This window comes from Gracilinanus agilis, chromosome 2, assembly GCF_016433145.1.
Source record: "Gracilinanus agilis isolate LMUSP501 chromosome 2, AgileGrace, whole genome shotgun sequence".
NCBI lineage: Eukaryota > Metazoa > Chordata > Mammalia > Didelphimorphia > Didelphidae > Gracilinanus > Gracilinanus agilis.
The window spans coordinates 418,653,583-418,681,405 of record NC_058131.1 but is presented as its reverse complement, the minus strand read 5'-3'; the positions used below and the strand labels follow the sequence as shown (position 1 = coordinate 418,681,405).

General features: G+C 37.4%; 1 protein-coding gene across 6 annotated transcripts in view; it reads right to left on the bottom strand.

Annotated features, from left to right (window-relative positions):
* Positions 1–27,823, bottom strand: part of PPP2R5C (protein phosphatase 2 regulatory subunit B'gamma) — a 219,900-nt gene that overhangs the window by 43,688 nt on the left and 148,389 nt on the right. For all 6 annotated transcript variants that reach the window (XM_044664603.1, XM_044664604.1, XM_044664605.1 and 3 more), the window contains 3 exons: positions 2,572–2,682; positions 1,402–1,494; positions 1,188–1,318 (listed from right to left, as the gene is read on the bottom strand). In XM_044664603.1, coding sequence (XP_044520538.1) covers positions 1,188–1,318; positions 1,402–1,494; positions 2,572–2,682 — 335 coding nt within the window. The remainder of the gene's footprint in view (positions 1–1,187; positions 1,319–1,401; positions 1,495–2,571; positions 2,683–27,823) is intronic.

Here is a 27,823-nt window from a genome sequence, read left to right as displayed (position 1 = left end):
TCACTTCTAACTTTATTTTTATTCTATGCAATGCTAAACCTACTGTTTCATGCCCAGGTAAATAATATTTCAATGCAATATATAGTAAAGAATATACCTATATATAATTTTATTATTTTCTTTTTGCAAATATGTTAAAATGTCTTTGTTTGATATGTAATTTTATGCCTTGAGATGCTTTGCTCAGACTTGGTGAATCACATATCCCACAAAGAAGGTTTTCTAAATATCCTGTTTTAAAACAATAGGAGGAACCAAGGGGAGAAACAATAGTTCAGAATGTACTTGAAACTTCCATGAAAATAGTTTTAAATGGAGTGGTAAAACATGCTGATTTAACAGAATGAAGCAATATATTTTTGAAGCTTGAAATGTTTGGCACCACCATGCATGTCCATCCCTTCATGCTGACTGCCATAATAATGACTCTCACTTTATAAAGGAGTGTTTTTTGCTTGTGAGAAAAATGGATTAAGATCTCCACATTTAAAAAGATATTTGCCGTTTGGCAGATAGGAAAAAAATGGCACGAAGGTGCTGTAGTATGTGTTGGTACAAAGAATTCTTAAAGCAATAATATAGATCCAAATAGTTAATTTTTTTGCATAAAAAGTGACTTTATCAAAGCAAATATTTATATGAAATCATGTACACAATAAGAGTGAATTTTCTAAATTTCTTTTCCTCTGAGTGTGGATGGAGGCCAAGATTTTTTTTCTTTTAAATGTTATAAAAAAAGAGGATTGTCAGTGGTATTTACTATACTTCAAAGATCTGTGATTTTATTGGAATGGATATTCCTAACACTAACTTAGACTACCCTGCTACAACTTAATAAATGCTCCTGAAGATTGCTGTGGCTAAGAAATTCATCAAATTGCAACCAACATGGTGATGAAATTCTGAAAAGTTAGCTCCTTTGATACATACTTAATTCTCTAAGCTATTAAGCAATGCTTTTCCAGCTGCTATAGCTTATACTCTCATTGGCATAGCCTTTGAGAGGTTACATAGGGTCACTTCCATATAATGAAATGAGAGTACAGAGAAAGGCTGTAGATAGAGGGATAGCAGTACAATATTGGTTATTTGGGGCTAATAATCAGACACACAAAAAATGGAACTTTAAATGTCACAATAAATGCATATCACATAAAAAGGCAAAGAGAATCCAAGTTCTAACTTACCTATAAAATATATTATTAATCTGTTTCCTGATGTAAGCTCTTAAGCCTAAGAATTTCCCATAGATTCTGTGAAGGGTAGTTTTAAGAAAATCTCTTTCTCGAGGATCTTCACTGTCAAACAGCTCTAAAAGCTGAAAGAAGGAAAAGGGATACTTACTCAAAAAAATCTCCATTTATAATGAATATGTTTCAAATTTTAAAGTAAAATTCTCACCTGCAACACAAACTTCTGATCAATATATTTTTTTGCTATATTAGGTTGGAAATCTGGAGATTCTAAAAATCTTAAGAAAAATTCATAAACAAGCTAGGGAAAAAGACAAACAGTAGCATTAGTCTGAGAGAAAGAATAACAATTAAAAAAAACCCACACCATACATTCCAATATTTTACTATTTGGGTTTAAAGAGAACTTTAACTTTTAGACAATGACAATCAAAGTGTTCATCTAAAATAAAAGTTAGGTTTCTAAAAAGCAAATGTTAGTCATATAGCTTAATCTAACATGATCTTAAAAGATGAAAAGAAACCTCAGGTACTATGCATAAAGAACATATTCTTTCTTAGAGGACACTTTTAGTTACTAAGTATCAGTGGTGCTGGTAAATGTTTAATAATTAGCTCTCAAAAAAAGCATGTATGACACATTTAAACTTAATCTATATTATTATTATTATTTTTTTTTAATTTTTAAACCCTTAACCTCTGTGCATTGACTCATAGGTGGAAGATTGGCAAGGGTAGGCAATGGGGGTCGAGTGACCTGCCCAGGGTCACACAGCTGGGAAGTGTCTGAGGCCAGATTTGAACCTAGGACCTCCTGTCTCTAGGCCTGACTCTCAATCCACTGAGCTACCCAGCTGCCCCCTATATTATTATTTTTAAAAAACCCTTGCCTTCTGTCTTAGAATTGATACTAAGTATCAGTTCCAAGGCAGAGAGTGATAAAGGCTAGGTGATTAGGGTTAAGTGACTTGCCCAGGGTCACAGAGCTAGGAAATATCAAAGACCATACTTGGACCCAGGACCTCCCTTCTCTAGGCCTGGCTCTCCATTCACTGAGCCACCCAGCTGCCTCAAGTTTAATCTATAGTATTAACATTTTCTCATCACTTTCTAAAGTCCAGACAATCAAAGAAAACATTAAACCTAATTTATAACATTTGGCATTTTCCAAGGTTTGAATGATCACTATGAAAATTTAACAGTTAGCGTTCATGAGCTAGAATGAGCTGCTTCTAGCACAGAATTGCTTAGTATTTTTAATGAATCCATGTTGGCTCCTATGAGAGTACTTTTTGCTTTCCTAAATGCTCAGGAACCATGTTGAACAATCAACCATGTCTCTCCCCTGCCCCTAAAGTGAAATCCTATAGTTAAATACCTGTAAATGAGGCCAGGCTGCTTCTAGTGTTGGCTCATCTTCCTCTGGATCAAATTCTGCTCCCGTGGGATTGGATGACGGTGGTAATGTTCGAAACATGTTAACTGCAAACTAAAACCCACATTTTTTTTTTTCACTATTAGCATGAAATGATTTTTAAATGCTAAAATAAGCACATGGTCACAAATCTCGCACATAGTAGGCACTTATTGTTTGATGAATCAAAAGTCTTTGGTAACATAAAGGGCGATCTCACATCATACACCTCAAACAAGAAAGGCGTTTACTTATCTGGCTTTTCCCTACTTCTAAAGATTCAGAAGCAACATCTGGGAGATGACACTGCACGAGACTGGAAGCATGTTTTTAACTCTATTTGGCATGAAGTCATTTATCATTCTACTGAAGTCACTTTCAAGAAGCTTGCACAGATTGCTAGTTTCCTGTGAATATTCTCTCTTGCAGATTTTACCTACCATTATGCTTTCCTTCTTATGTTCCCTTATCTATTCTCTCATACTGCTCCCTTAATCTTCACCTTCAAAAAGATAATGTGTTAAAAATTAAAGCTCTCTATACAGCATTCTTTGGGATAAGTTCATTTTAAAAGCTCATATGCTTAACTTGAAAAATATTAGCTCTTGAAATAGACACTGACAGAGAAATCACTGCCATAGATGCATTAAATCAGTCTTTTCTAAAGGTTTAAAAAACAAATTATGACTTCTCTTTTTTATAAAACAAACTTGGATCAGTCAAATAGGAATTTAATTCTGCCCACCTCAAGAGAATACACACAAAAAGTAAAAATCAGACAAGGGTAAATTAAATAATGAAATTAAAAATAACAAATATCAGTGTAGTAGTAACTATTTTTTCTTTTTCCTGATTTTAAATCTTAAAATTCCCATCAATGACAAAAATATTCACCTGCAGAGTTATCAGCGAATGGCAGTAAAAAAAAAACACAAACAAACCCAAACTTTTTTCTGATTAAAGTATCAAGGAGAGAAAAAGAAAAAGAAGTGTAATCAAGTGTTATTATGAGTAAGGATGGAAAGGAAAAGATGAAACAATATGCAAATACTGGTAGCTTAGGATGTGGTCTGATCATTGTAGAATGTTAGATCTATTATTTTTCTTTATCGAATTATCATGTTTCTATTAATTCAGATTAAGGTGGCACTTGTCATTTTAGCATTGAAAACCTGTCAGCTCATTTTTAGCCTGTGCTCAACTTGTCTTTTTCATGTGTACTCCCAACTCACATTTGTACAATAAGATTTGTGAAAAGGAGTTAAGAACTTTACATTAGTCTCCACTAAATTTCAATTTGTTGTTTTTGGAGTTCTAGTTTAAGGTTCTGAACCTGCCAGTTAATATGCTAACTATTTTCCTTTCTGGCTTTATTTCATTTGTTCTTTCCATTATACCACATTTCACCTGTATTGTCTTTCTAATTAAACTATAATTTCCTGAAGGGCAGGAATTTCCTTATTTTCCAAGAGAGCCAAGTAGAATCCTGGGAATATAGTATGTACTTATTTACTTAATTATTCCCAAAATACAGAATTTAACAAAAAACTTTTTAGCTATAAAGACACACAAATTATAATATAAAAAAGATGACAGAAGAGTTTATATCTAAAAATGGTTATACTTTATTATTTTTATTAGTCTAGCACTCATTTGTGAAAAGGATAAAGTATATAAAAACCTACTCATTTTTGAAGGAGTCAGTAGCAAAATGTCATAAAACCTCAAAATAACCTTTAATTTTGATTTCTGAGAAAACATTTCTTATATGAAAAACTTCTGGGGTTAAATTTGGTGAGAGAGACTAATGTGAAATTTGTAAGTTAAAAAAAACCTCTCACCTACCATCTTAGTTAATACTGCGTATTGGTTTAAAGGCAGAAGAGTGGCAAGGGCTAGGCAATGGGGGCTGTCCAGGGTTACACAGCTAGGGAAGTATCCAAGGGCTTCTTGTCTCTAGGCCTGTCTCTCAAATCACTGAAGAACCTAGTTGCTCCCTAAAGTTTGTAGTATTCATGTCAAATTATTTCGTGGCAACTACATGCTGTAATTACAAATATTTTAAATTTCTTTCTTTTTTAAAAAAAATTCTCACCTTCCATCTTAGAATCAATACTCTGTATTGGTTCTAAGGCAGAAGAGTGGTAAAGGTTGGCAATGGGGGTTAAGTGACTTGCTCAGGGTCACATAGCTAGGAAGTGCCTGAGGCCAGATTTGAACCTAGGACCACTGAGCCACCCAACTGCCCCCAATATTTTTAATTTCTAAAAGTAATATACAACTTACTCTCAGCATCTGACCACGGAAATATATATATATACATATATATATATATGTATATATATATATATATGTATGTATGTATATATACAGAACTTATCTAATATTGTTTAAAATTCTTTAAATAAAGTCTTAAAATTCACTTGGATTAAAACAGTTATACTTGGGCCATAAAAAGGGGTAACATGGTAGTAATCTTATAACTTACTATTTATATAGCTTCCTAATAAGTTACATTTTTTCTGAGCTTCATTTTTTGGGGAGGTTATTTTTTCCTTTTCTTGTACTGTCTTTTTATTTTTAAAAATATTTTTCCATGTTTCTGTGATTCATTTTCTTTACCTCCCCTCTTCCCTACTGCTTCCCGGAGCCTACAAGTAATTCCACTGGGTTGTACAAATGTTGTCACTTGATGCCCATTTCCATATTATTCATTTTTGCTATAGAGCGATTTTTTTAAAGCTTAGTCCCCAAATCACATACCCATATATATGTGTGCTAAGTGATGTCATATGTTTGGCTTTTGCATTTCTACTCCCATAGTTCTTTCTCTCAATGTGGATAGCATTCTTTTACATAAGTCTTTCAGGAATATCCTGGCTTGTTGCATTGCTACTAGTAGCAAAGTCCATCACATTGGATTTTTCCACAATATTTTACTTTCTATGTACAATGGTCTTCTGGTTCTGCTCCTTTCACTCTGTATCAGTTCATTAAGGTTCTCCCAGTTTATATAGAAAGCCTCCAGATCATCAGTCCTTACAGCATGATAGTATTCCATCACCATCAGATACCACAATTTATTCAGGTGTTCACCAATTGACAGACATCCCTTCATTTTCCAAGTTTTTGCCATCACAAAGAACATGGCTATGAATATTTTTGTACAAATATTTTTCCTTATTATCTCTTTGGGGTACAAACCCAGCAGTGGTATGGCTGGATCAAAGGGCAGGCATTCTTTTAAAGCCCTTTGTGCATAATTCTAAATTGTCTTCCAGGATGGCTAGATTAATTCATAACACCACTAGCAGTGTATTAGTGTCCTGATTTTGCTATATCCCCTTGGGGAAGTTATTTTTAATGATGTCTTTTTTTTTAATTGGAAAGCATTTTTGATATAAAATTCTATGTGATTATGGGCAAATCACCTAAATTTAGAGCCTTTTTCCTTGGCTATAAAAAATTAGGAGATATCCCACAGGGTTGTGAGGAAAGCATCTGGCAAAAAAAGCATAGCACAGAAAGACAGTATAATTTATGCTTCTAGGCTCAAAATCATTAGAGCTAAATTCCATATTATACAGTCTATCCAATTTTATTAAATAAAATCTGTATTAGTTAATTTTCCTTTTTTAAAATTTAGAATATTTTTCCATGGTTACATGATTTATGATCTCCCCTGCCCCCCTTTCGCTCTCCCCACCCCTCTTCCTGGAGCTGATAAGCAATTCCACTGGGTTATACATGTATCATTGTTTAAAACCTATTTCCATGTTATTCATATTTGCAGTAGAGTGATCATTTAAATAGTTAATTTAAATAAGGTTCTAATATAGTTTCTATTCAACAATACAACTTTCATTAAGATTATGCACTTTTGGGGGCAGCTGGATGACTCAGTGGATTGAGAGTCAAGCCTAGGTCCTAGGTTTAAATCTGTCCTCAGATACTTCCTAGCTGTGTGACCCTAGGAAAGTCATTTAACTCCTAATTGCCTAGTCCTTACCACTCTTTAGCCTTGGAACTAATACACCATACTGATTTTAAGTTGGAAGGTAAGGGTTTAAAAAAAAAAGGAAAAAAAGATTATTCACTTTCTAAAGTCATACCATTAATTAATAACCTTGTGGGAAATATAGTAGTAAAGAGAAAAGATATAATTTCTCCTTTCTTTGTTGGAAAATTAGTACAATATTGCTTTTATGACAACCAAAAGTTGTTTAACATCACTTGAAAAAATGAAAATCATTTTTCTTATGAATTATAACATTTGATTAACTCTGCTGTCATGAAATCTCCCCTATTCATCCAGTCTCTAAATTTGTCATCCTACATTCCCCATTTTTCTGTACCCCACTTAATAAATATTACCTGATCCCCTTATTTCCTATCTTCTACTTCTAGTTATTTCTACACATACACAGAGGTTAATATTCTTAATATGTGTTATTCAGCTACATTTTTCACACTTCATACAGAATAAAATGTAAATTTCTCAGCCTTGTTTTAAATGTATTCTATAATTTGGTCTCAATTTATGTTTTCAACTTTATTATCCAGCCCCCAACAAAATATATAATACCCTAACTCCAGTCAGAATGGTTTTCAGTAGTTAATGACCCTTGAACACTTTTGTATGTGTCTACTTACATGTCTTTTATCTCACTGTTTCACATACAATCTTCCTCTCCCCTCAAATTACAATGTGTGTCTAAATCCTCTCCATCCTTCAAGTTCAAATCAAATTTCTTAAAACCTTTCTATTTCAGAACAATGAACTATCTGCTTTCATAGCATTTACCATATCTGGCTATGTAACTGTTAGTTGTCTTAGGTGTTATGTGTCTTTTCTTCCCATCTCTACTAGAGTGGAGACTAAATTAAATTTCATGTAATCTCTTCACTAAAACACATAGTGCCTTGCATAGAATCAGCACTCAGCAAATGAATATATTGAACTTTGTTAGCACTAAGAAATATTAATTCCTATTTCCATGGTCCTATAAGGATTATAAAGTACTTTGCTCACAACCCAATGAGGTTCAGAATAATACTTAGTTATTGCCCCCATTTTTACAGATGAAGATATTGACATTCAGAGAGGTGAAGGGACTTCTTTAAAATCTCATAGCTGGAAAATGCTAGAGCCTGGATCTGAACCCAAGCCTTTTGAATCAAAGCCCATTGCTCCTTTTATAGTACCATGCTCGATGACATATAGAATAACCTAATCAGATGCACAGAATCAACTCTTTACAAGGTTTAAGAAATAGCAAACACACATATTTGCTAAAGAACAAAAACAACTTAAAGATATAACTTGAGTTAACCATACCATTATTTTACCTAAACTGGGATCTAAAGTCAAATAATTTTGAAGTTCTCTAAAATTTATTTGCAGATGACATTGTATTAATTATACTGAGCTCTGGCATACTACAAAGTCCTCTTAGAGAAATTTATAATTGTGAAAAGAGCTTGTCTAATCATCCATAAAGAAAAGATGAAAATGGGTGAAAAAGACCTCTTGCCCAGTTTATGCCATGCACCTGGATTGGCAGTCTATGAACTGTGTCTAATAGGATGCGTAATATACATGGTGAACTGGAGCTAGGACTAAGAAAAGCAGGGTAGATTTCATTTGGGAAATTTTGCAGTGCTTTCAATGATCCCATATTGTAATCTTTCCTAACTTAAGAGGTAAAGGAAAAGAATGAATCCTAGAATCCAGAAGAACAGAAAGACAAAGGGTCTCTTCTCACCTACTCTATACCACTACCCCTGAGGGTGTGGGGTGGGGAGGGAAAAGAAATTAGATAAAAAGAGTAAGGAAAGCAGGAGAAGTATAAGGGGGAAAATGAGCTACAGTGGATCCACAACTAGACTGAGAGTTAAGTAACTGGGAATGTATGCTGACTATTAGGAGTCATGCATGAAAATTAGGAGAGATATTTGACCTCCGGTCTTAGCAGAATGCCTCATTCATGGTTCGTATTTAATCTATGTGTTGGATTTAGTTCAGCTGTAAAATGGGGGAGTTACTTTAGATAGTCTCTAAGTTCCATTCAATGCCTATGCTGCTAAACGAAAGCTGGAGAAAAATCACCAAATCATCATGACTAGGTCCACTACAAATTTTTACGTTCAACTGGGTTTCCTTCTGTGGCAAACCTCATAATTGATTCACTATGCCATGTCTTCATGCCTACTCAGACCTTCCATGGCTCCCCTTCAGTCCACCCTTTCAGCTGGGAACCATGCTTCAGTTTACAGAAAAGACAATGATGCCATTCACTGAGAAGTTCCCTTTTAGCCCTTCCTCCTTTAACATCACTCATATGCCTTCTATCACAATCTCCTTCACCTGTTTCTCATGAAGAGCTAGGTGGCCCTTCTCCTCATCAAAGACAGTGCAAAAGTGATTAAATTTCATTTTATCTTCTCCAGGAGACTGCCCACTCTATTATCCCAATTATCACTAATCTTTAATCACTCCCTGCTTACTGGTTACTTTGGTACTGCCTACAAATACATCCATGTAAGCCATCCTCAAAAAACTCTCACTTGATCCAGCTATCCCCACTTGCTACTGCCCCAGATCTCTGCTTTCTTTTGTGGCTAAGCACTTTGAGAAGGTGGTCTATAATAGGTGCCTCTATTTTCTTTCCTCTCACTCTATTTTTAACTCTCTAGTTTGGCTTCTGAACTCATTTACCGGAAACTATATTTTTTCAAATTTACTCTCAACTGCCAAATCTAATGGTCTTTTTTTCAATTCTCATCCTTCTTAACTTCTCTGTAGTCTTTAACTCTGCTGAAAGCCTCTCTGCTCCTTGATGCTCTTTTCTCTACAGGTTTTTATGACATTACTTTCTCTCAGCTCTCTTATCCGTTTGACTACTCCTGTTTAATCTCCTTTGCTGGATTTTTATCCAGATAACTCCGACTAAAGATGGTGTCTTCCAAGGCTTTGTCTTGGGCCATCTATTTTTCTCTTTCTGTACTTTTTCACTTGCTGATTTCATTAGTTCTCAGGGATTCAATTATGATAACATCTCTACTTAACCAACTCACATCTCTGCCTCTCATGTGGATATCCTTAACTGGTATGATATGCAGAAATGGTCAGCCATTTTCTGTAGGTGCAAGTTAGCAGTTTGCCACTTTGGAACACAGAACCTGGCAAAGCACCCCAGGGCGTGTTCCAGGGTGACAGTTAAGGACAGGGTCTAAATTGGGGTCCACAATCCACTGGGACATCACTTCTTTCTTTCATCTCAAGGGTTAGGGAGGAGGTGGTGGAAACAGGGCCCTTGGTGGTTTTGGAGATTTGGATTAGGCAGGCAGGTAGGGACAACCTTCATTGCTAGCCAAATTCAATACCCTATTGGCATAGCCAACAACCTTTAAATCAAGCAAGAGTTAATTAACAGTTACTTTTAAGAAAACAACAGCATCTGACCCAGGGGCCTGACAGCCTCTAGGCTCAGCTACATACAGCAACAGAGTTGGGAAGTGTTCCTCAAGGTCTTCCTATACTCTGTACCTTAGGAACAACTTGTATTTCAAAATTTATTTTAGTTTCTAATTTTAGGCAAGATCATTTAGGGTACCTTAACCTACCTTTCCTTCTCCCTCTTACCTACCCTCAAGTTTGATAACAAATAAACCCTGTTTGATCATAAAGCCTAAATAATCTTTGAAACCAACTATTTACCTTAAAAACAGTAACTAGTCCCAAGCAGTCAGATCTGGAAACATCTCTAGCTGGCTATAGTCTTTCCAAGCCAGTGTGATCCTTCATTTCAACCTAAGGTTTCAGGAAGTCACATTCTACTTCCTGGAAACATCTACCAACTGCCTGGCTGGATTGGTTTCTAAGGCCTTGTGGTTAGCAAAGAATCTTGGGCTCTTAAAGGAGGCTTAACCCAGCTGGTGTGGGAACAAATCTATACTCACATCTAGCTGTGGTTAGGGTCTCTCTCTCTTACTATTTAAACACCATCACTAGCATTCCCCTGAGCTCCCTGCTGCTCATAACACTGGACATATTGTAGACATCTTAAAATTAACATGTCCAAAATGGAACTTGTTATCTTTTCTTCCAAGTCCTCCCCTCTTCCTAATTTTACTATTACTGTGTCAAGGGCAGCACCATCTTCCCAGTCATCTAAGACTCACAACCAAGATGTCATCCATCTTTGATTCTTCACTTTCTTACTTCCTATATCCAATATGTTGTCAAGGTCTGATGAGTCTACTTTTATAGTATCTTTCAAATACACACTCTTCTATTCTCTCATACCACCACCTTCCAAGTGTAGGACCTAATCATCTCATACCTGGACTAGTACAAAAACATGCTGGTTGGTCTCCTTGCTGCAAATCTTTCCCCATTCTAGTTCATTCTCCTCTCAGCTGTTAATGTGAATAGACTGCAGGTCTGAACATGTCACACACCTCCCACTCCCATTAATTAAACTCCACTTTCTGTTTCCCTCGGGATCAAATATAATACCTTGTTTGGCATTCAAAGCTCTTCATAAATTGGTCCTTCTATCTTCCCTCCATATACTCTACGATCTGGCCACACTGGTCTCTTTGCTGTTCCTACACCGGGACACTCTTCAACGCAGCTAAATGTGCAGCTAAAATCATATTTTCTACAAGAAGCCTTTCCTGATTCCCCATTAATGCTAGTGCCTTTCCTATGATTATCTCCAATTTATCTTATATGTATCTTGTTTTCATATAATTGTTTATTTGCTTGTTATTTTCCTCCTTAATGAGTTTCTTGAGAGCAAAGACTTTTTGGTCTTCCCTTGAATAGCTAGTGCTCAGCACAATTGCCAGTACTCACAAATGCTTGTTGACTAACTTTCAGATCTAAAAGTTAAGAAATTTAGGAGTGTTATGTGTTATAAGTGTTAAAAGAGAAAGATTAGCATTTAGGTTTCAATGAAAAGGTGGCACTTGATCAACCTATATTTTAAGGGCTATCTAAGTCATTTTAGACTACTTATAAAAAATACTACATAAGACCTAGTTCTCTTCTGCTAAAAAGGAACACAGACTTGAAAAGCTCTGTTTCTCTGAGACTACTAAGATATACCTGCTAGGTTTTAACTATCCGTTCTCAACAGACAACATAAAACCAGGGCAGGAGAATCTTTGTCCTAGAATTGGTGTCATAATCTTGTTTAATAGTGCTACTTGCGTTGGTTCCCTTGTCTCTTACTGACTTTACTGTCCCCTGAGCTCCAATAATAACAGCAATTCACATTTATGTGTGCTTTGGAAGATAAAAAAAAATTTAGATGTAACACCTCATTTGAATTTCTCATCAGCTCTGTAAGGTAAGTAGTGTAAATATCTCACTTGTAAATACCTAGTGTAAAATTACTCACATTTTACAGATGAGATAAATCAAGGCTAGAAAAACTGAGTTGTCCAAGGTATTAGTAGTTAACATGGCCAATACTGAGCCCCAGGTCCAGGGCTTGTCTTATCAGAAAATGTGCCCTGTTTGAAAACCTGGCTAACCAGAAGTCTAAGATTCTGCTTCTCTTCTGGATTTATTTTATTCACACAAATTTCTCTCTTCAACTTTATTTGCTGGTTTTGATTCCATGCTGTCTAGACAATATACATCAGATCCCTCTGCTTTAATCAATCAATATCTATTAAGTGCCTTCTATGTGTGAGGCAATGTGCTAAATATCCATTCCTGACTTTCCTTGTCCTTTTGTTACTCAAGACCTGACACCTATTTTCTATTAAAAGCTTCCAGGAAACAATTTCAAGTATCCAAATTAAATATCCCAAAGTGAAAATACCTATCCTAAGAAGTCTTCCCATTTTAAATTACTAAATTGTGTTTCTTTCAAAATTTTACATTGAATAATTTATCGAGATCCCTTTTCTGCTTCTACTTCTACTGATCATACTTGAAATCTACACAAGACCACACATTTTTCTGCCAGTCATCACATTTGAATGCCAAGACAACTAAAGTTGCAGAGTACTTCAGTTTCATTAACTATGAGAAGTACCTTGCAAAACTATTTGCTTAATAAGTGCTAGTGCAGTGACTGACCATTAATTTCCATGCTCCTTCTTGACCAGTACTACAATTATCATATAAGCTCCATGTCAAAGGCAAGAATCCATGAAGTAAAAAGCCTAACAGAACCCTCTCTGGGCTGTATTTAAATGCTTGTTTCCACTCTGCTAAGCAGGGACAGGCCCAGGAGCTGCCTTTCAAGCATGCAACTCCTTTGGCTTCTGGTCTTTGAGGGCATAATACTAGAGACTATGATCAGGGCAGGTTGGGCAACTGAAATCTGAGGGTCCACCTGGACTCATTTTCCAATGGTCAACTTGCTTTCTACCCCATCTCATTTATACCATCCCAGTTAATACTGAACCCTCTTAGTTGGTAGGAAAAAACCCCTTCTCAAACCTCGCTCTCCATTCTCTCCTTCCTGCCCACCTCAACTAGATTATGCTCCATTTTCTATTTTGCCCTTTGGGATTTGGGTTTCATAATCAAAATTATTTTATTTATTGATTTGAAAAAAAGAAACCCTCACCCTCTGTCTTAGAATCAGTTCTAAGACAGGAGGGTAGTAAGGGCTAGGCAAATGGGGTTAAAGTAACTTGTTCAGGGTCACATAGATAGAAGTGTTTGAGGTCATATTTGAATGCAGGTCCTCCTGATTTCCAGGCCTGGTTCTCTATGCACTGTGCCACCTAGCTGCCTCTGGGTTCCACCATTTTTAACAAACTTTCTATAACTCTTCCCCATTTCTGCCCTTGCCCCTTTTTTTACTGGTCCTCACTAACACCTGGCTCTCTCCAGACACCACAAATCTTGGACTCAGTGTGATGTCTCCACCCATGGGCCCTTACAAAGGGTCAGAGGGCAAATCTGAACTTAGTTCTTTTGATTTCAACAGTATTCACTGTGCCACCAGATGCCACTGGGATGGTTAGAGTACCTGGCACATAGTAAAGAGCTTATTAAATGATTTGTTGTATTATTGTCATTACCCACAAGTGTTGCACTTCTGTGTTCAAGAACTTCAAAATTCCTTTATCCCATCATAATCTTTTACATTTCCACGTCTCTTTCTGCTTTACTCTTCCTCCTAAAAACTCTGCCCTCCAGGTGACCTCCAAATCCCTCAATACCACAGTAATTTTTGAGGTCATCTTAGCTCTGGCCACACACTCTTTCCTTCTCAATACTGATTTCTTGGTTCAACTCTACACTACCTTTTACTCTCATATCCCTCGGTCCTTGTTCTATAGGTAATCATGCTTTGTCAAACTGGAACCTTTTATAACTCCCATTATCTTCCTCTTTAGGTCCTAGACTACCTGCTGCTGGGTAGAAGGGGGAAAAGTCCCCAAATTGTGTCAAATGGGTCCACTACAAATTTAGGCTATGTAATTTCCACAGGGCCCTTATTGCAGCAAAGCAAACCTATCCTCCTCCCTTATTAATTCTGAGCTCCCTCAATTGAAATTGCTTTCATCAGTTACCAATGATCTTTCACCGGCCTTTTCTCAATCCTCATTTTGCAAAATGTGCTGGTCATCGTCTCCACTGGGATAGTCTCTCCTCTTGTGGTTTCTGTCACACAGCTTTCTCTTTTGGCTTTCCCCCAATTGCATCTTGCTGCTCCTTCAGTTTCTCTTGGTGCATTTTCATCCATGTGACACTTACTCTGATTGTTCTGGTAGGCTCTGTTCTAGATCTTGTTCTCTTTTGTTTCTTTACTCTCTTCTTCATGCAAATGATTTCCAGATCTATATATTCAGCTCCAGTCTCTCTCTTGAGCACTAGTCTCATATTATCAATTGCCTTGTAAATACTTCAAACTACATGCCCTGTAGGTATCTTGAACACTGTCCAAAACAGAATGCATTATCTTTCTGCTCTCTCTTCCATACTTCTCTACTACATATTGCCTAGGGAAGTGATGGAAAACCTTTTAGAGACAGAGTGCCAAGCCCCACACCCATTCTATCCCCCTAGATCAAGTTCGTGCCCACCCCCACCCCCAGAAACTGAATGTCACACCCCCCCAATGCCCCTGACAGGGGAGGGAGGAAGCACTCCGACTGGGCTTCTGGGTAGGAGATGAGAGGTGCATGTGGAGAGGGCGAAGAGAGTGGCCTGAATGCTCTGTTCCCCTTCAGCTATGTGCCATGCTGTGAGCTATGCTCCCCTCAAACCCCACCATGGGAATTTCCTTCATCACAGATTCAAAAGGCTGCTTCTGTGCTGCACCCTCACACAGTATGTGAGGTCCCCTCCTCACCTTGAGACAAGGGAGGAAAGAAGCACTCTCATTGGGCTGCTGGACAGAGGGGCAGGAGAAGTGAGGAATGTCCCTAGGAGAGTGTGGAAAGAAGGATGGGAATAGTTCCAACTGGAGTCTCTTTGGCTTTTTAATAAGTAACTCTGGCAGGTGACTGCAGGTGTACCCACAGAAAGAGCTCTGTGTGCCCTCTTTTATACATGTGCCATAGGTTTGCCACCACTGCCCTAGGACATGATCATCTCCCCAGGCTCTGGTTCATGTCCTCAGAAACACTCTTCACTCCTAGCTTCTTCTCTTTGTTAGGATAGCCACTAGCACTAGCTCAGGTCTTTCTTCCCTCTGGCCTGGAGTATTGTAAATACCTTCTAGTAACTGCTTCCAATCTTTCTTCCCTCCAATCTATCCTCCACACAGCTGCCAAAATGCTTTTCTTGAAGCCTAGGTAGGATTATGTCACTTTTCTCCTCTCATTCAGTGAAGTCCAAAGGCTTCTTCGGTTCTTTAGGCCCAATTTTAAATTCCATTTTTTTTTTAAACCCTTAACTTCTGTGTATTGGTTCCTAGGTGGAAGAGTGGCAAGGGTGGGCAATGGGGGTCAAGTGACTTGCCCAGGGTCACAAAGCTAGGAAGTGTCTGAGGCCAGATTTGAACCTAGGACCTCCTGTCTCTAGGCCTGACTCTCAATCCACTGAGCTACCCAGCTATCCCCAAATTTAAATTCCTTTGAGTGGCATTTGAAGGTTTTTACAACTTGGTCCCTTTCTACTTTTCTTAAACATTATTCCTACATTACAGTCCAGCTATGTTGGCTTTCTTGCTGTACCTTACCCAAAATGACTCCTGTCTCTGCAATGGCTGCCTTTCTGGCCTAGAATGCTCTTCTTTCTCACTTCTTTCTGTCTCTTTGAATCCCTGGCCTTTATTCAAGGTTCATCTTGAAGACCACTTTCTGCAAGAGGCCTTTTCCAGCCTGACTGCTGCCAGTTCCTTCCCTCTTAGGGTTACCTTCCATTGATTCAGTATCTTATAAATACCCACGTATGTACATGTAGTCTACTCCAGAAGTATAACACTGTTGTTCACCTGCTGAGCCAGCCAAAACTTCTAAGGGCAGCTGGAACTAGAGTAAAAACTAATTGGAAAATATTTTACAAATTAAAAAAAAACAAACAAAAACAGCATAATATAATTTGTGGTTTTCTAAGTTACTGCGTAGCCTTGTTTCTATTTAAATTTGACACCACTGGTCTATTCTATTAGAATGTAAGCTCCCTGGGGGAGTCTTTTCTTTCTAACTCCAACATCAACCATAGTTGCTGGATGGTTCTTTTTTATTATAAACTAAATGACTAATTAGATCTCAGTTCCACACTTTTTTTTTTGAGGGGATAGAGACTAGGGAGGGAAGAAAATGAGAAAAGGTTAGGAAATTGTCATATTTGAAAATTTTACTTAGAAAGAAGTACCATACTCTTTCTAGTCATCAAGTTGTTATAGTTTTTTTTCTTCAAAAAATAATCTGCCCCACAGTCTCCAAATGTATGTTTGTAGAAAGAATGAATAATTATATGTAAAGGTGCCTAAAAAAACACTGCATTTCTCACAGGTCAACACAGTCTTACAAACATGAAGCAGATTAAGTAAGATAATGTAAAACCAGTACTACTTAGGGTATATTCTGACTTGTCTTGAGTTTTTTATTTATCTTATCTTTCTAAGCAGATAGACCAGTGATGGCGAACCTTTTAAAGACTGAGTGCTGTGCCCCGCCTCCCTGCCAACTCCCCTTACTGCATACAGGGGTGGGAGGAAGTGCTCCCTTTGGGCTGCTGGGCAGAGGGGTGGGGGAAGTGAGGAATGTCATCAGAGAGTGTAGAGAGGAGGGGAGTGCCCCGAGCGCTCTGCTCCCCTCCAGCTCTGTTGCCTATGAGATGCCCACCTTACCACCTGTGAATTCCCATTGGCTGCTGGGCAGAGGGGTAGGGATGGGAAATAATGTCATTAGGTACAGTGGAGAGGGGGAGGGGAACAGCTCTGCCTGAGTCCCTCTGCCCTTCTAGTGATGATCTCTGGCAGGGTGGGAGTGGTGAAGGTGGTCATGTGCCCAGAGAGAGTACTCTGCATGCCATCTTTGGCACCTGTGCCTTAGGTTCATCATCATTGAGATAGACTATAAACTCCTTCAGTGCAAGGAAGCTGCTCAGACTTCAGACCAACCCCTGGCATAATTAGATCAGGATCCCAGACAACTCTCCTAAAACCAAAAAGTCTGGGACTTGAGGAATATGCCCAAGACTATCCATACCAGAGTCTCAGGCACAATGACTTATTAAGGAGCTGGTTCCAAGTATGGCATTTCTCCATTTCCTCTTCCCTTTGGGATATAGTTACAGGCAAGAAGGTGGCACACTGGATACAGCCAAAAGATTGGAGTCAGTAGTTCAAATCTTGCTTGAGAAACTGACTAGCTATATGACCCTGGCCAAGTTATCTAATCCATCTGGCCTCAATTTCCTCATCTGTAAAATAAAGATAATAATAGCATGTAGGAAGATAAAATGAGATATTTGTGAAGCACTTTGCAAACTTTAAAGTACTAAATAAATACTAGCTGCTCTTATTATTATTACTGAGCTGAAACCAAGAATTCTGGTTCGAAGCCTCTTTCCTCTCTTCCTCGCCTATCCTGGGCTTGGATCAGGAATACCCACATCAATGCTGCCCTACATTTTTGCAGGACCCTGGAAAACAGAGGTTCAACAAACAATTCCATGGCTTAGAAATTTCTTCTTCTTACTCCAATATCCAAAATAGTTAAATTTTTAGCCAAACTAGACTATTAATTGTTCCCCAAACCTGACACTATTAATTTGAAGTATGTTTAGATTCTTAGAGCTGAGCAGAAGTGATTTTGCTCACTTAAGTTTAATGTTGGTTTGACTGTCTTCCTACTTATCTACTTATCTCCATCACTACTACTATATCTTTAGTTCTTCCAAAGGCAATAGTGTGCACTATAGGAGGGTTATTTTTTGTTCCAAAACTGAGAATAAAAACTTCATGTGTGATTTGTTCCTCCCTTTTTATTTTTTTTTAACCCTTACCTTCCATCTTAGAATCAATAGTATGTATTGGTTCTAAGGCAGAAGAGTGGTAAGGGTAGGCAATGGGGGTTAAGTGACTTGCCCACTGTTACATAGCTGGCAAGTGTCTGAGGTCAAATTTGAACTCAGGACCTTTCCTCTCTGGGCCTGGCTCTCCATCTACTGAGCCATCTAGTCGCCCCCTCCCCTCTCCTCCTCCATTTAAAAGACAAATGTTTATCACCTTGTTCAAATGTAAATGTTCCTCAATGCTTTTGAAATAAATTAATTTTGTAATTTTGAAAAAAAAATCTTTTGCATTCCCATAGCTCCTCTTCTCTCTGTTTTTCTTTAAGCTTAGCTCAGGTGCTACTACTTTTGGGAAGTTATTCCCTAATTCCTTGAATTTGTTAGTGACTCTATCTATTCATTGTCAGTTTTTCTTGTTACTGTATTGGTATATATTTTCTCACTAAATAGAATTTAAGTTTTTTTTTTTTTTTAAATCCTTACCTTATCTTAGAGCCAAGAAGAGTGGTAAGGGCTAGGCAATGGGGGTCAAGTGACTTGCCCAGGCTCACACAGCTAGGAAGTATCTAAGGCCAGATTTGAACCTAGGACCTCCCATCTCTAGGCCTGGCTCTCAATCCACTGAGCCACCCAGCTGTCCCCTCGAATTTAAGTTTTTTGAAGAAAGGAGTGCTTTTATTTCTGAATTCCTAGTGCCCCTTAATAAGCATTTAAATATGATTTAATAGGATTACTCTAAATCTAGAAAGGCCTTTAGGCCTCCTCATTTTATAGATAAGAAAACAGACCCAGAGGTTAAATGGCTTGGCCCAAGCCCACACCCACACTGGTAAATAAATAAACAGAAGCAGAACTGAGGCCCAGGCTTTTTGCCCCAGAGCCTTCCATCTTTGCACTATATTAGGCTTGTAGAATTGAATTCCTATTAATTTTTACATTCACATATATAGTAGGTGCTCAATAAATGTTTGTTGAAGGAAAGTATAAATGAATCTCTTTTAATTTATATCTTTAATTCTTTAGTACTGATTTCTAGGAACAGAATTGCTTCTAACCCTATATAGAACTTTTTTTCAAACACAGCAAAGTTCAGCAGAACAGTTAAAACTCAAGATGTAGAAAATAAGCTTTTATATAGTTAATGGCATTAAAAAAGAGATTGTAGAATTTATGTCCTCCTCTTGTTTTTCAGTTTAGCATTAACAAATCAGTACTACCTAATGAATGTGACTGAGCTCAGCAAAGCATATAAGAAAAAAAGAGTAAGAACAAATTCATAATGGCCCAGAATAAATGCCATTACTTTAACTTCTTATCTTCCCTTGAAACAAAATATCCCTTCTTCAATTCCCACTTCAAATCTCTTTCCACTCTTTCAAGTAATACTTTCTATTGCAAATATAAAAAAATAAAAATAGATAATGGAAAGACTACAACATCAATCTTTAAGTAAAATAATCATCCTGGGAATTTCAAAGGTGGAATTCTCTCAAGGGGCCTGCCAATAAACAAACTTCTTCCATATCCTTAATGAGGAATAGTTGAACCTTAATCTTAAGGATAAATGAGAAGAAAACTACATATCAGTATTTGATATTAGATGAATAACATGGACAGAAGGAAAAGAAATTTTAAAATACCCATGACTAGAATCCAAGTTCTTATATAATTCTGCTATACTACAATGTTTAAGTTACATGTGTTTTAAATACTCAACCAGTAGTTATATTAATCAAGCTTTTACTCACGTGAAGTAATACAGAAGAATAATAGTTTCCTAATTAAGAAACAGGTTAAATAATCTTTCAGGATCATTTTCAAGAGTTAGAAATGAAACCTGCAGTCAAGCAGAGGATGTCTGTATTCTGATTGCTATGTCAGGGTCATTTGCTACCTTCATGCAAACACTTATTAAGTACCTACTATGCACAAGACTATGCAAGGTGCTAAGGGACAAAAAACAATAACTAATACAGTTTGTCTCATGGAATTGATAATATAGTAGGAGAGACCAGACATGTACACAAATTACTATAATACAAAACAGAACATGATACATACATTTAGAGCTCAGGGGATGAAGAGCAATTTGTACATTAAAGGATTTTAAGATGGAAGGACCTTAGTGGCCATCCAGTCCAGGTCCCTTCATTTTATAGATGAGGAAACTGAGATCAGGTCAAATGAAGGAACTTGTCTCAGTTCACAGAGCTGGAGAACAACCAAGGGTCTCTGATTCCCAAATCCAGGATATTTTCACTACAGCATAGCTGCCTTAGACACCCTTGCACAATCTTGAGAGGGGATGTGACATAATGGAGAAAGCATGGAATTAGCAGGAAACTAGCATTTGTTAAGTGCCTACTATGTGTTAGTCTTTATGCTAAGGGGTTCTAGGGATACAATAAAAGGTAAAAGATAGCCCCTGCTCTAAAGAAGCTCATGAGCTAATGGGGGAGAGACCATAGCAATGACTATGGATAAACAAGCTAGAGACAGGCACAGCTGAGGGACGTCTCCTAGAGAAGGCCCTAAGTCTCAGGAGCTTGGGGGAAGGCTTCTTGCAGAAGATGAGGTTTTAGCTGAGACTTGAAAGAAGCCAGGGCAGTGAGGAGGCAGTGTTCCAGAAAGGGGAAGACAGCCAGAAAGCCAGTGTTAACCTGATTGGAGAGGATGGGAAAGGGGAGATCCAATTGGACTTCTGATACTTGGTCCAATTGGACATTCTAGCTACGTGAACATGGGCAAGTTATTTAATTTTTCTGAGTCTCAGTTTCATCATATGTAAAATGGGGACAATGATACTTATAACACCTAACTCACAGAGCTCTGGTTAGGATCAAATAAGCTAAAGTAGTATGCAAAGTGCTTTGTTAAGATTAAAGCGCTATAAAAATACCAGTTATATTTCTCCACATCATTTCAATTTTAGTATATGTGCTGTCAAAGCAAGCTCAATAGTACAGAATTCAGTCTATTCAAACACACTATATTCAACTCAAAAAAACAAACAAGTAGTTACTGAGTGCCTACTACTTACAAAAGTACTTTGTGAGAGCCAGTGTGGTGTAGTGGAAAGAGCACTGGTCTTGGAGTCAGAAGGCTTGGTTTCGAGTCCTGGCTCCGATACTCACTAGCTGTGTGTCTCTGGACAAGTTACATCACCTCTCTGAGCCTCAGTTTTCTCATCTGTAAAATGGGGATAATACTACTTGTACTCGCTACCTCACAAGGTGGTTGTGAGGAAAATGCTTGACAAATTTGAGCTATTACTACTACTGTACTATTTGGGGAGACAAGGTTTAAACATATGAAAAGTTAAACCACAGTATAAGAGTTGACAGCGAATATAACATGATTAGTTGCCAAATTAATAACTAAGACAGTGCAATGTTATAAATTAAAAGGACAGAGAGAACAGTGTGAAATGCAATAGTATGGGAAGGTTTCATGAAAAGGTTAGGAATATTCCATAAAGGAAGAGTATTCTCAAAGATGAAATAGCTTCAGAAAGAAAAAAACCTCAAACCATTTCCCAGATGTTTTTTACTCATTAAATTACTGGGTTTTCTTAAACACTTTTAATAATGTCTTAAAATTAAATTCAATAGCATTTATTAAACATCTATAATATGAAAGGAACAATGCTATGTTATTAGGATACAAAGACCAAAAGGACATAGTTCCTGCCTTCAAGGGCTTTCATTCTTCTTGTAGCCTATTTGGAAGATAAAACACACACAAAGATGACTAAACCAAAGCCCATTCAAATGGGGAGCAAAATAACCATTGGCTACCAGAGCAGGTTTTGCCATGGAGCAGACTTAATGGAACCTCACATAAAGGAGGAAGGAGGACATTCCAGGAATGGGAGATAGCTAGCTAGTGTAACTGCATGGAATATGCCAATGGAAGGATAAAACTGGTTGATTACCTAATGAACAGTCAAGTTTGGCTAGAACATAAGAGTTTTCAAAGGAGAGTGATAGAAATGTAGGCTAAAGTTGCACTGCAGAGGGCATTCAGTGCCAGGCCAAGGAGTATGCATTTCTTTTTGAGGTAATGGGGAACTTAGGGAAGAGAAATGGCTAGACTTGTGTCTCAGAGGCTAGACAGGATATGTATTAGAGAGGAGAAATAGGAACTAAAGAGTTCAATTAGGATGAGATTAGACTAGGTAAGAAGTAATAAAGACCTAAAAAAGGATGATGACCTCCTAAAATGAGTGGAGATGGTTTTGGTTGTAAGATATTGTGAAGCTGGAAAAAAACAGACTAACTGATTGGATGGGGGTGGGTGGAGGTGGGGGTGAGGGAGAAGAGCCAAGGATACATGTTTTTTGGGTAGCTGGGAGACAGATGTCTGAAGAATGGGAAAATAACAGGAAAAAAGACAAAAGAGTCCTTTTCCAGATGTGTTGAGTTTGAGATGCCCATTAAACATTTTGGCAAGGAGACACTAGATTTCAGAAGGGAGATTAGGGCTGAATTGATAAATTTAGGAGTATATGCATTAAGAAGATAATAAGGCCCATAAGAACTGATGATTCACATTACCATAGAATGAGAAGGAAGTGACCTAGCTCTAAATCTTGATAGAGATGAACCAGCAAAAAACAAATAAAACAAAACAAAAAAGAACCTGAAAAGGAATGGTCAGATAGGTAGAAAAACCAGGAGATTATTATCACTAAAGTCAAGGGAGGAGAGCACATCCAAGAAGAGTAGGTATAAATAACAGTGTAAGAAGCCAAAGAAGTTTAACGACAATTAGGACTAAGAAAATTTAGCAAAACAATATTTTAAAATTTCATTTAGCTATCAATATTTGAGAGAAGTAAAATGTCCATAATAAACAAACAGATCAATTTATTTAAAATTGAAATAAAATTTAACAAAATAAAGAAGGGCACTGGATTTGGAATCAGAAGATACGATCTGAATTAATGACTGACATTTACTCTGAGCTTAGTTTTCTCATCTATAAAATAAAAAGATTAAACTGGATGACAAAGAAACACCTTCCCAGCATGAAAAGGTCTAGGCAACACTTGAAATATAAATGAATTATAATAGCAACTCATAGTCTATAAATGTGTTGAGGTTTACAAAGCATTTTCTAATGACCCTGTGAGGGTTAATATAAAATACAGTATAAAATATCATCTCAGGCGACAGCTAGGTGACTCAGTGGATGAAGAGCCACTAGGCCCAAAGATGGGAGGTCCTGGGTTCAAATCTAGCCGCAGACACTTCCTAGCCATGTAACCCTGGGCAAGTCACTTGACCCCTATTGCCTAGCCCTTACCACTCTTCTGCCTTGGAACCAATACACAGTATTGATTCCAAGACAGGAGGTAAGGGCTGCAAAAACAAACAAACAAACAAACAAACAAATAAGTGTGTGTATGTGTGTGTGTATACACACATATAATCATCTCAGTTTTACAGATGAAAAAAAGTTCAGAGAAGTTACTGGTTTGAGGTCATGTAGACAGTCAGCAGCAGAATTAGAATTCAGGTCTTCTGATTCTAGGTTGAGTGCACTTTTGGCTACACCAAGGTAATTGCTCCTTATATTAGAATTAAGACCATTTAAAGGGCTTTCAATACTTCAGAGAAAGTCATTACATGCAATACACTGAAGTATAAACTAGTGCCTTTCTAAACTATGGCATGACAACTAAAAGTAAAAACATCACTGGCAACTTTCCAAGTAAAAGGGACTTATAGTCCAGAAGAGTACAATACGTACAAGTGGTAAACATGACAATTATTTTGATGCCTAGGTGGGTTTAACAGATTCCTTCCCAGAACCTATTTAGATGTTAAAACATTGTTCTGAATAGGTAAGGTAGTGAGATGAAGATGTTCTTCATTTCTTTTAAGATAGACATTGAGCAAAAGAATATCTTACTTCCTCACTTTTTTCCCCTTATATGTAAATATTTTTAAACATTCATTTAAACAGATTTTGAGTTCCAAATTCTATCTCTCCCTCATTGAGAAGGCAAGCACTTTGATATAGATTATACATGTTTAGTCATGCAAAACATTTCCATATTAGTCATATTGTGAAAGACAACACACAAAAAGAAAAGAAACAGAAAGTTAAAAAGTATGCTTCAATCTGTGTCCGGACTCTAGCAGTTCTTTCTCTGGAAGTGGATAGCATTTTTCATCATGAGTCCTTTGGAATTGTTTTAGATCATTGTATTACTGAGAATAGCTAGGTTGTTCATCCCACAATATTGCTGTTTCTTTGTACAATGTTGTGCTTGTTCTGCTCACTTTACTTTGCCTCAGTTCATATTAAGCCTTTCCAGGTTTTTCTGAAAGGATCTTACTCATCATTTCTTATAATACAACAGTATTCCATCACAATTTTATGCCATAACTTGTTTAGCCATCCCAACTGATGGGCATCAATTTCCAATCCTTTGTCACCACAAAAATAGCGGCTATTAAGATTTTTGTATAAATAGGTCCTTTTCCTTTTTCTTTGAACTCTTTGGAATACAGATCAAGTAGAATTGTTACTAGGTCAAATGGTATGCACAGTTTTATAGTCGTTTGGGCAGTTCCAAATGGCTCTTCAGGATGGTTGGATCAGTTCATAACTCCACCAATAGTGCTGTAGAGTCTGATTTTTCCAACATCCCCTCCAACATTTGGCATTTGTATTTCTCTTTTCTGTCATATTAGTCAATCTGATACACTTCCTCACTTTTGATAGGGAACAAGCCCTCTTATCTTTTGTCCCATTTCTCTCTATTCCTCTCTCTTCTAAAGCACCAGAAAAGTAAGAAGGATTTATTCGGGGAACTACTCAAACCCTCCTTTCTTATTTCATATTTAGGTTCTGGGAAGAACTAGAAATCAGATTTCAGCCTGGACTAGTAAAAAATAAAACTCTCATCTACTTCTTTGTATACTACCAAAGTTCCCATTAGCACATGCTCACAATGATCTCCAGGAGGGCATCAAATTTTTTTAGGATGCAGTGAAGTTAGCTGAGTAAAGCAAGTTGACTCAAACATCTCTGTAGTAAAACGAAAACCTCTGAATCTACTAGAAGAAAGGGAGTACTATCAAGACTATATAATTATTCTATTCGTTTCCGGCTTTGCCTTTCTGGTTTGAAATTCAGAGTATTATATATATGGCTTATTAATATAAATTGGATGTTTAAGAATGTCTTCAATCTTGGATCCAGGTTGAAGAAAAAGGAACTGTTTTTGCCTTTCTTTATATACCCAGTGCTTAGCATGGTACATAGAACCTAGTAAGGCTTAATAACTATTTGTTGATTTATCATTTTGACTGGAGAAGCATGAGAGGAAGAGGAAAGCAAGAGTTGTGTAATTTAATAGAAAAAGTAAAGAACTGAAATCAGAAGAGCTCACTTGGGCAAGTCTAGATCACAAAGCAGCCCAACTTTTCAGTCACTATATCCATTTCAAACCTATTTTCCATGGTTCTCTCTGCTGATATACATTACACACTACAAACAGCGAATCAAAATAGGTCACTTAAAAAAAACATACAACAGTACCCCCGTCTCAGAATTTACATTAAGTATTGATTCTAAAACAGAAGAGCATTAAGAGCTAGACATTTGGGGTTAAGTGACTTGCCCAGGGTCACATATCTGAGGTCAGATCTGAACCAAGGTCCTCCTGACTCTAAGCCTAAGTTGCTCTATCTATTGTGCTACCTGGATGTCTCAAAGCAAGTTAGTTTGTGGTATGTACTTTTCTTTTCATGGACACTCTTTGGTCTACTTCACGGAAACCAGTTTAAAGATAATTCTGGTCAGTGTTTCTAATCTAATTCTAAAATTCTATAATTTTTTTTGCTATGTGAAAAGTGTACTTAGTACAGTTTTATCTAATTCAAGTCCTAGGTACTGTTACAAGTATGGCCTTTGGAGACTTTAAAGTTACAGCAGCAGGCAGCCACACATCAAGAACTTTAGGCCAAATAACAGTTGTCTATGTATATCTAACCTCATTTCCAAAGAATAAAGTGATTTTGTGAAATAGTTATGCTTATTGTTTCTTTAGGGACTCAAACCTTAAAAAGGAGTCACTGAATTTTGGGTTGATTTTAAAAAAGATAACATTTTTAAATGTCACAAAATCCCTAGTTTTTTTGAATTACTACTTTTAACCAAAGTGATCTCTTTGAAACACATTTTGGAACAAAAATACCTTGTAATATCATGAACTAAGATGTTATATTTGCCCTTAAAATATTTTATAATGCTTTTTATTGCAGAATAAGAATCAGATTCTCAAAATTTAAAGTAGGCACACAGTACTTCAACAGCTTATGACTAAGAATCTAGTTTTTATAGTACAAGGTTATGTGTTCTCTAGTTGCTGAGGTCAGTCCATACAAATAATGCATTGTGGGAGAATTGGGGAACACTTATGGGAGAAACTTTGTACCTTATGAATGCCTAAAAAATGAAGTCAAGGTCCCCACTTTTAGAGAACTTGGAACTATGATGCTATAATATACACTTGAAAGGCAGATATTTCTTACTGGTTCTAACTTTGGTTCAAGTCATATCAATAAGCACTTATTAAGCTCTTTCAACATGCTAAGCGATGTTAATGACTGGAGATATAAAGAAGGGCAAAGACAGTCTCTGCCCTAATGGAACTCTTATTCTAATGGGGAAGATAATCTGCAAAGAATTATGCACATAACAAAATACATGCAGGGTAAACTGGATGTAATCTCAGAAGAGAGGCACTAGTATGGAGGGTACCTCCTAGAAGAAGGTAGGATTTGAGCTGAGACATAAAGGAAGTCAAGAGAATCCAGGAGAACAAAGTTAAAAGGAGGATTTTATGATCTTGAAAGTAATACAGATAGGGTGAGAATGAGAACAAAAGTGAGAGTAAGAGAGGGAGGGAGGGAATGAGAGTATGAGACGGAATGAGAGTATGAGAGAGAAACAGAGGAGGAAGAGGGGGAGGGAATGAGAGAAAGAGAGAGTGGAAGGAGGGGGAGAGAGGGAGAGAGAAAAGGGAGGGAGACAGGGAGAGAAAGAAAGAGAGATAGTCAAGCCTGTGCTCTATTAAGATCACTTCTGACAGTGGAGAAGAGGATGGACTGGACTGGGGTGGGGACTTGAGGGATACTAACCAATAGGCTATTGCAGTAATCTGTGTATGAGGAGATGAGGGCATGCATCAAGATGGTGACAGTGTCAGAAAGGAGAGACAAAGGTGTATATGTTAGGAAGAATGAATCAACAGGACTTGGCACCATATTGGATATGGGGAGTGAGAAAGAGTGAGAAGTTGAGACTGACACCTGGTTTGTGAGGATAATGGTGCCCTTAAATAGTAACAGTAAAGTTAGGAATTGAGAAGAATGGGGCAGGGGTAGCTGGGTAGCTCAGTGGATTGTGAGCCAGGCCTAGAAATGGGAGGTCCTAGGTTCAAATCCGGCCTCAGACACTTCCCAGCTGTGTGACCCTGGGCAAGTCACTTGACCCCCATTGCCCACCCTTACCACTCTTCCACCAAGGAGCCAATACACAGAAGTTAAGGGTTTAAAAAAAAAGAGAGAGGAATGAGGCAGGAGAAGATATATTGAATTTAAGAGTCTATATCCAATTTTAGATGTCCACTTAGAACTGTATGACGTAAGACTTGAAGGGTCAGGAAGGTGGTTGGGGTTAGCTTTAGGAATTATCAGACCAGAGATGATAACTGAATATTGGGGAGCTAATGGGATCACCAAGTGAAAC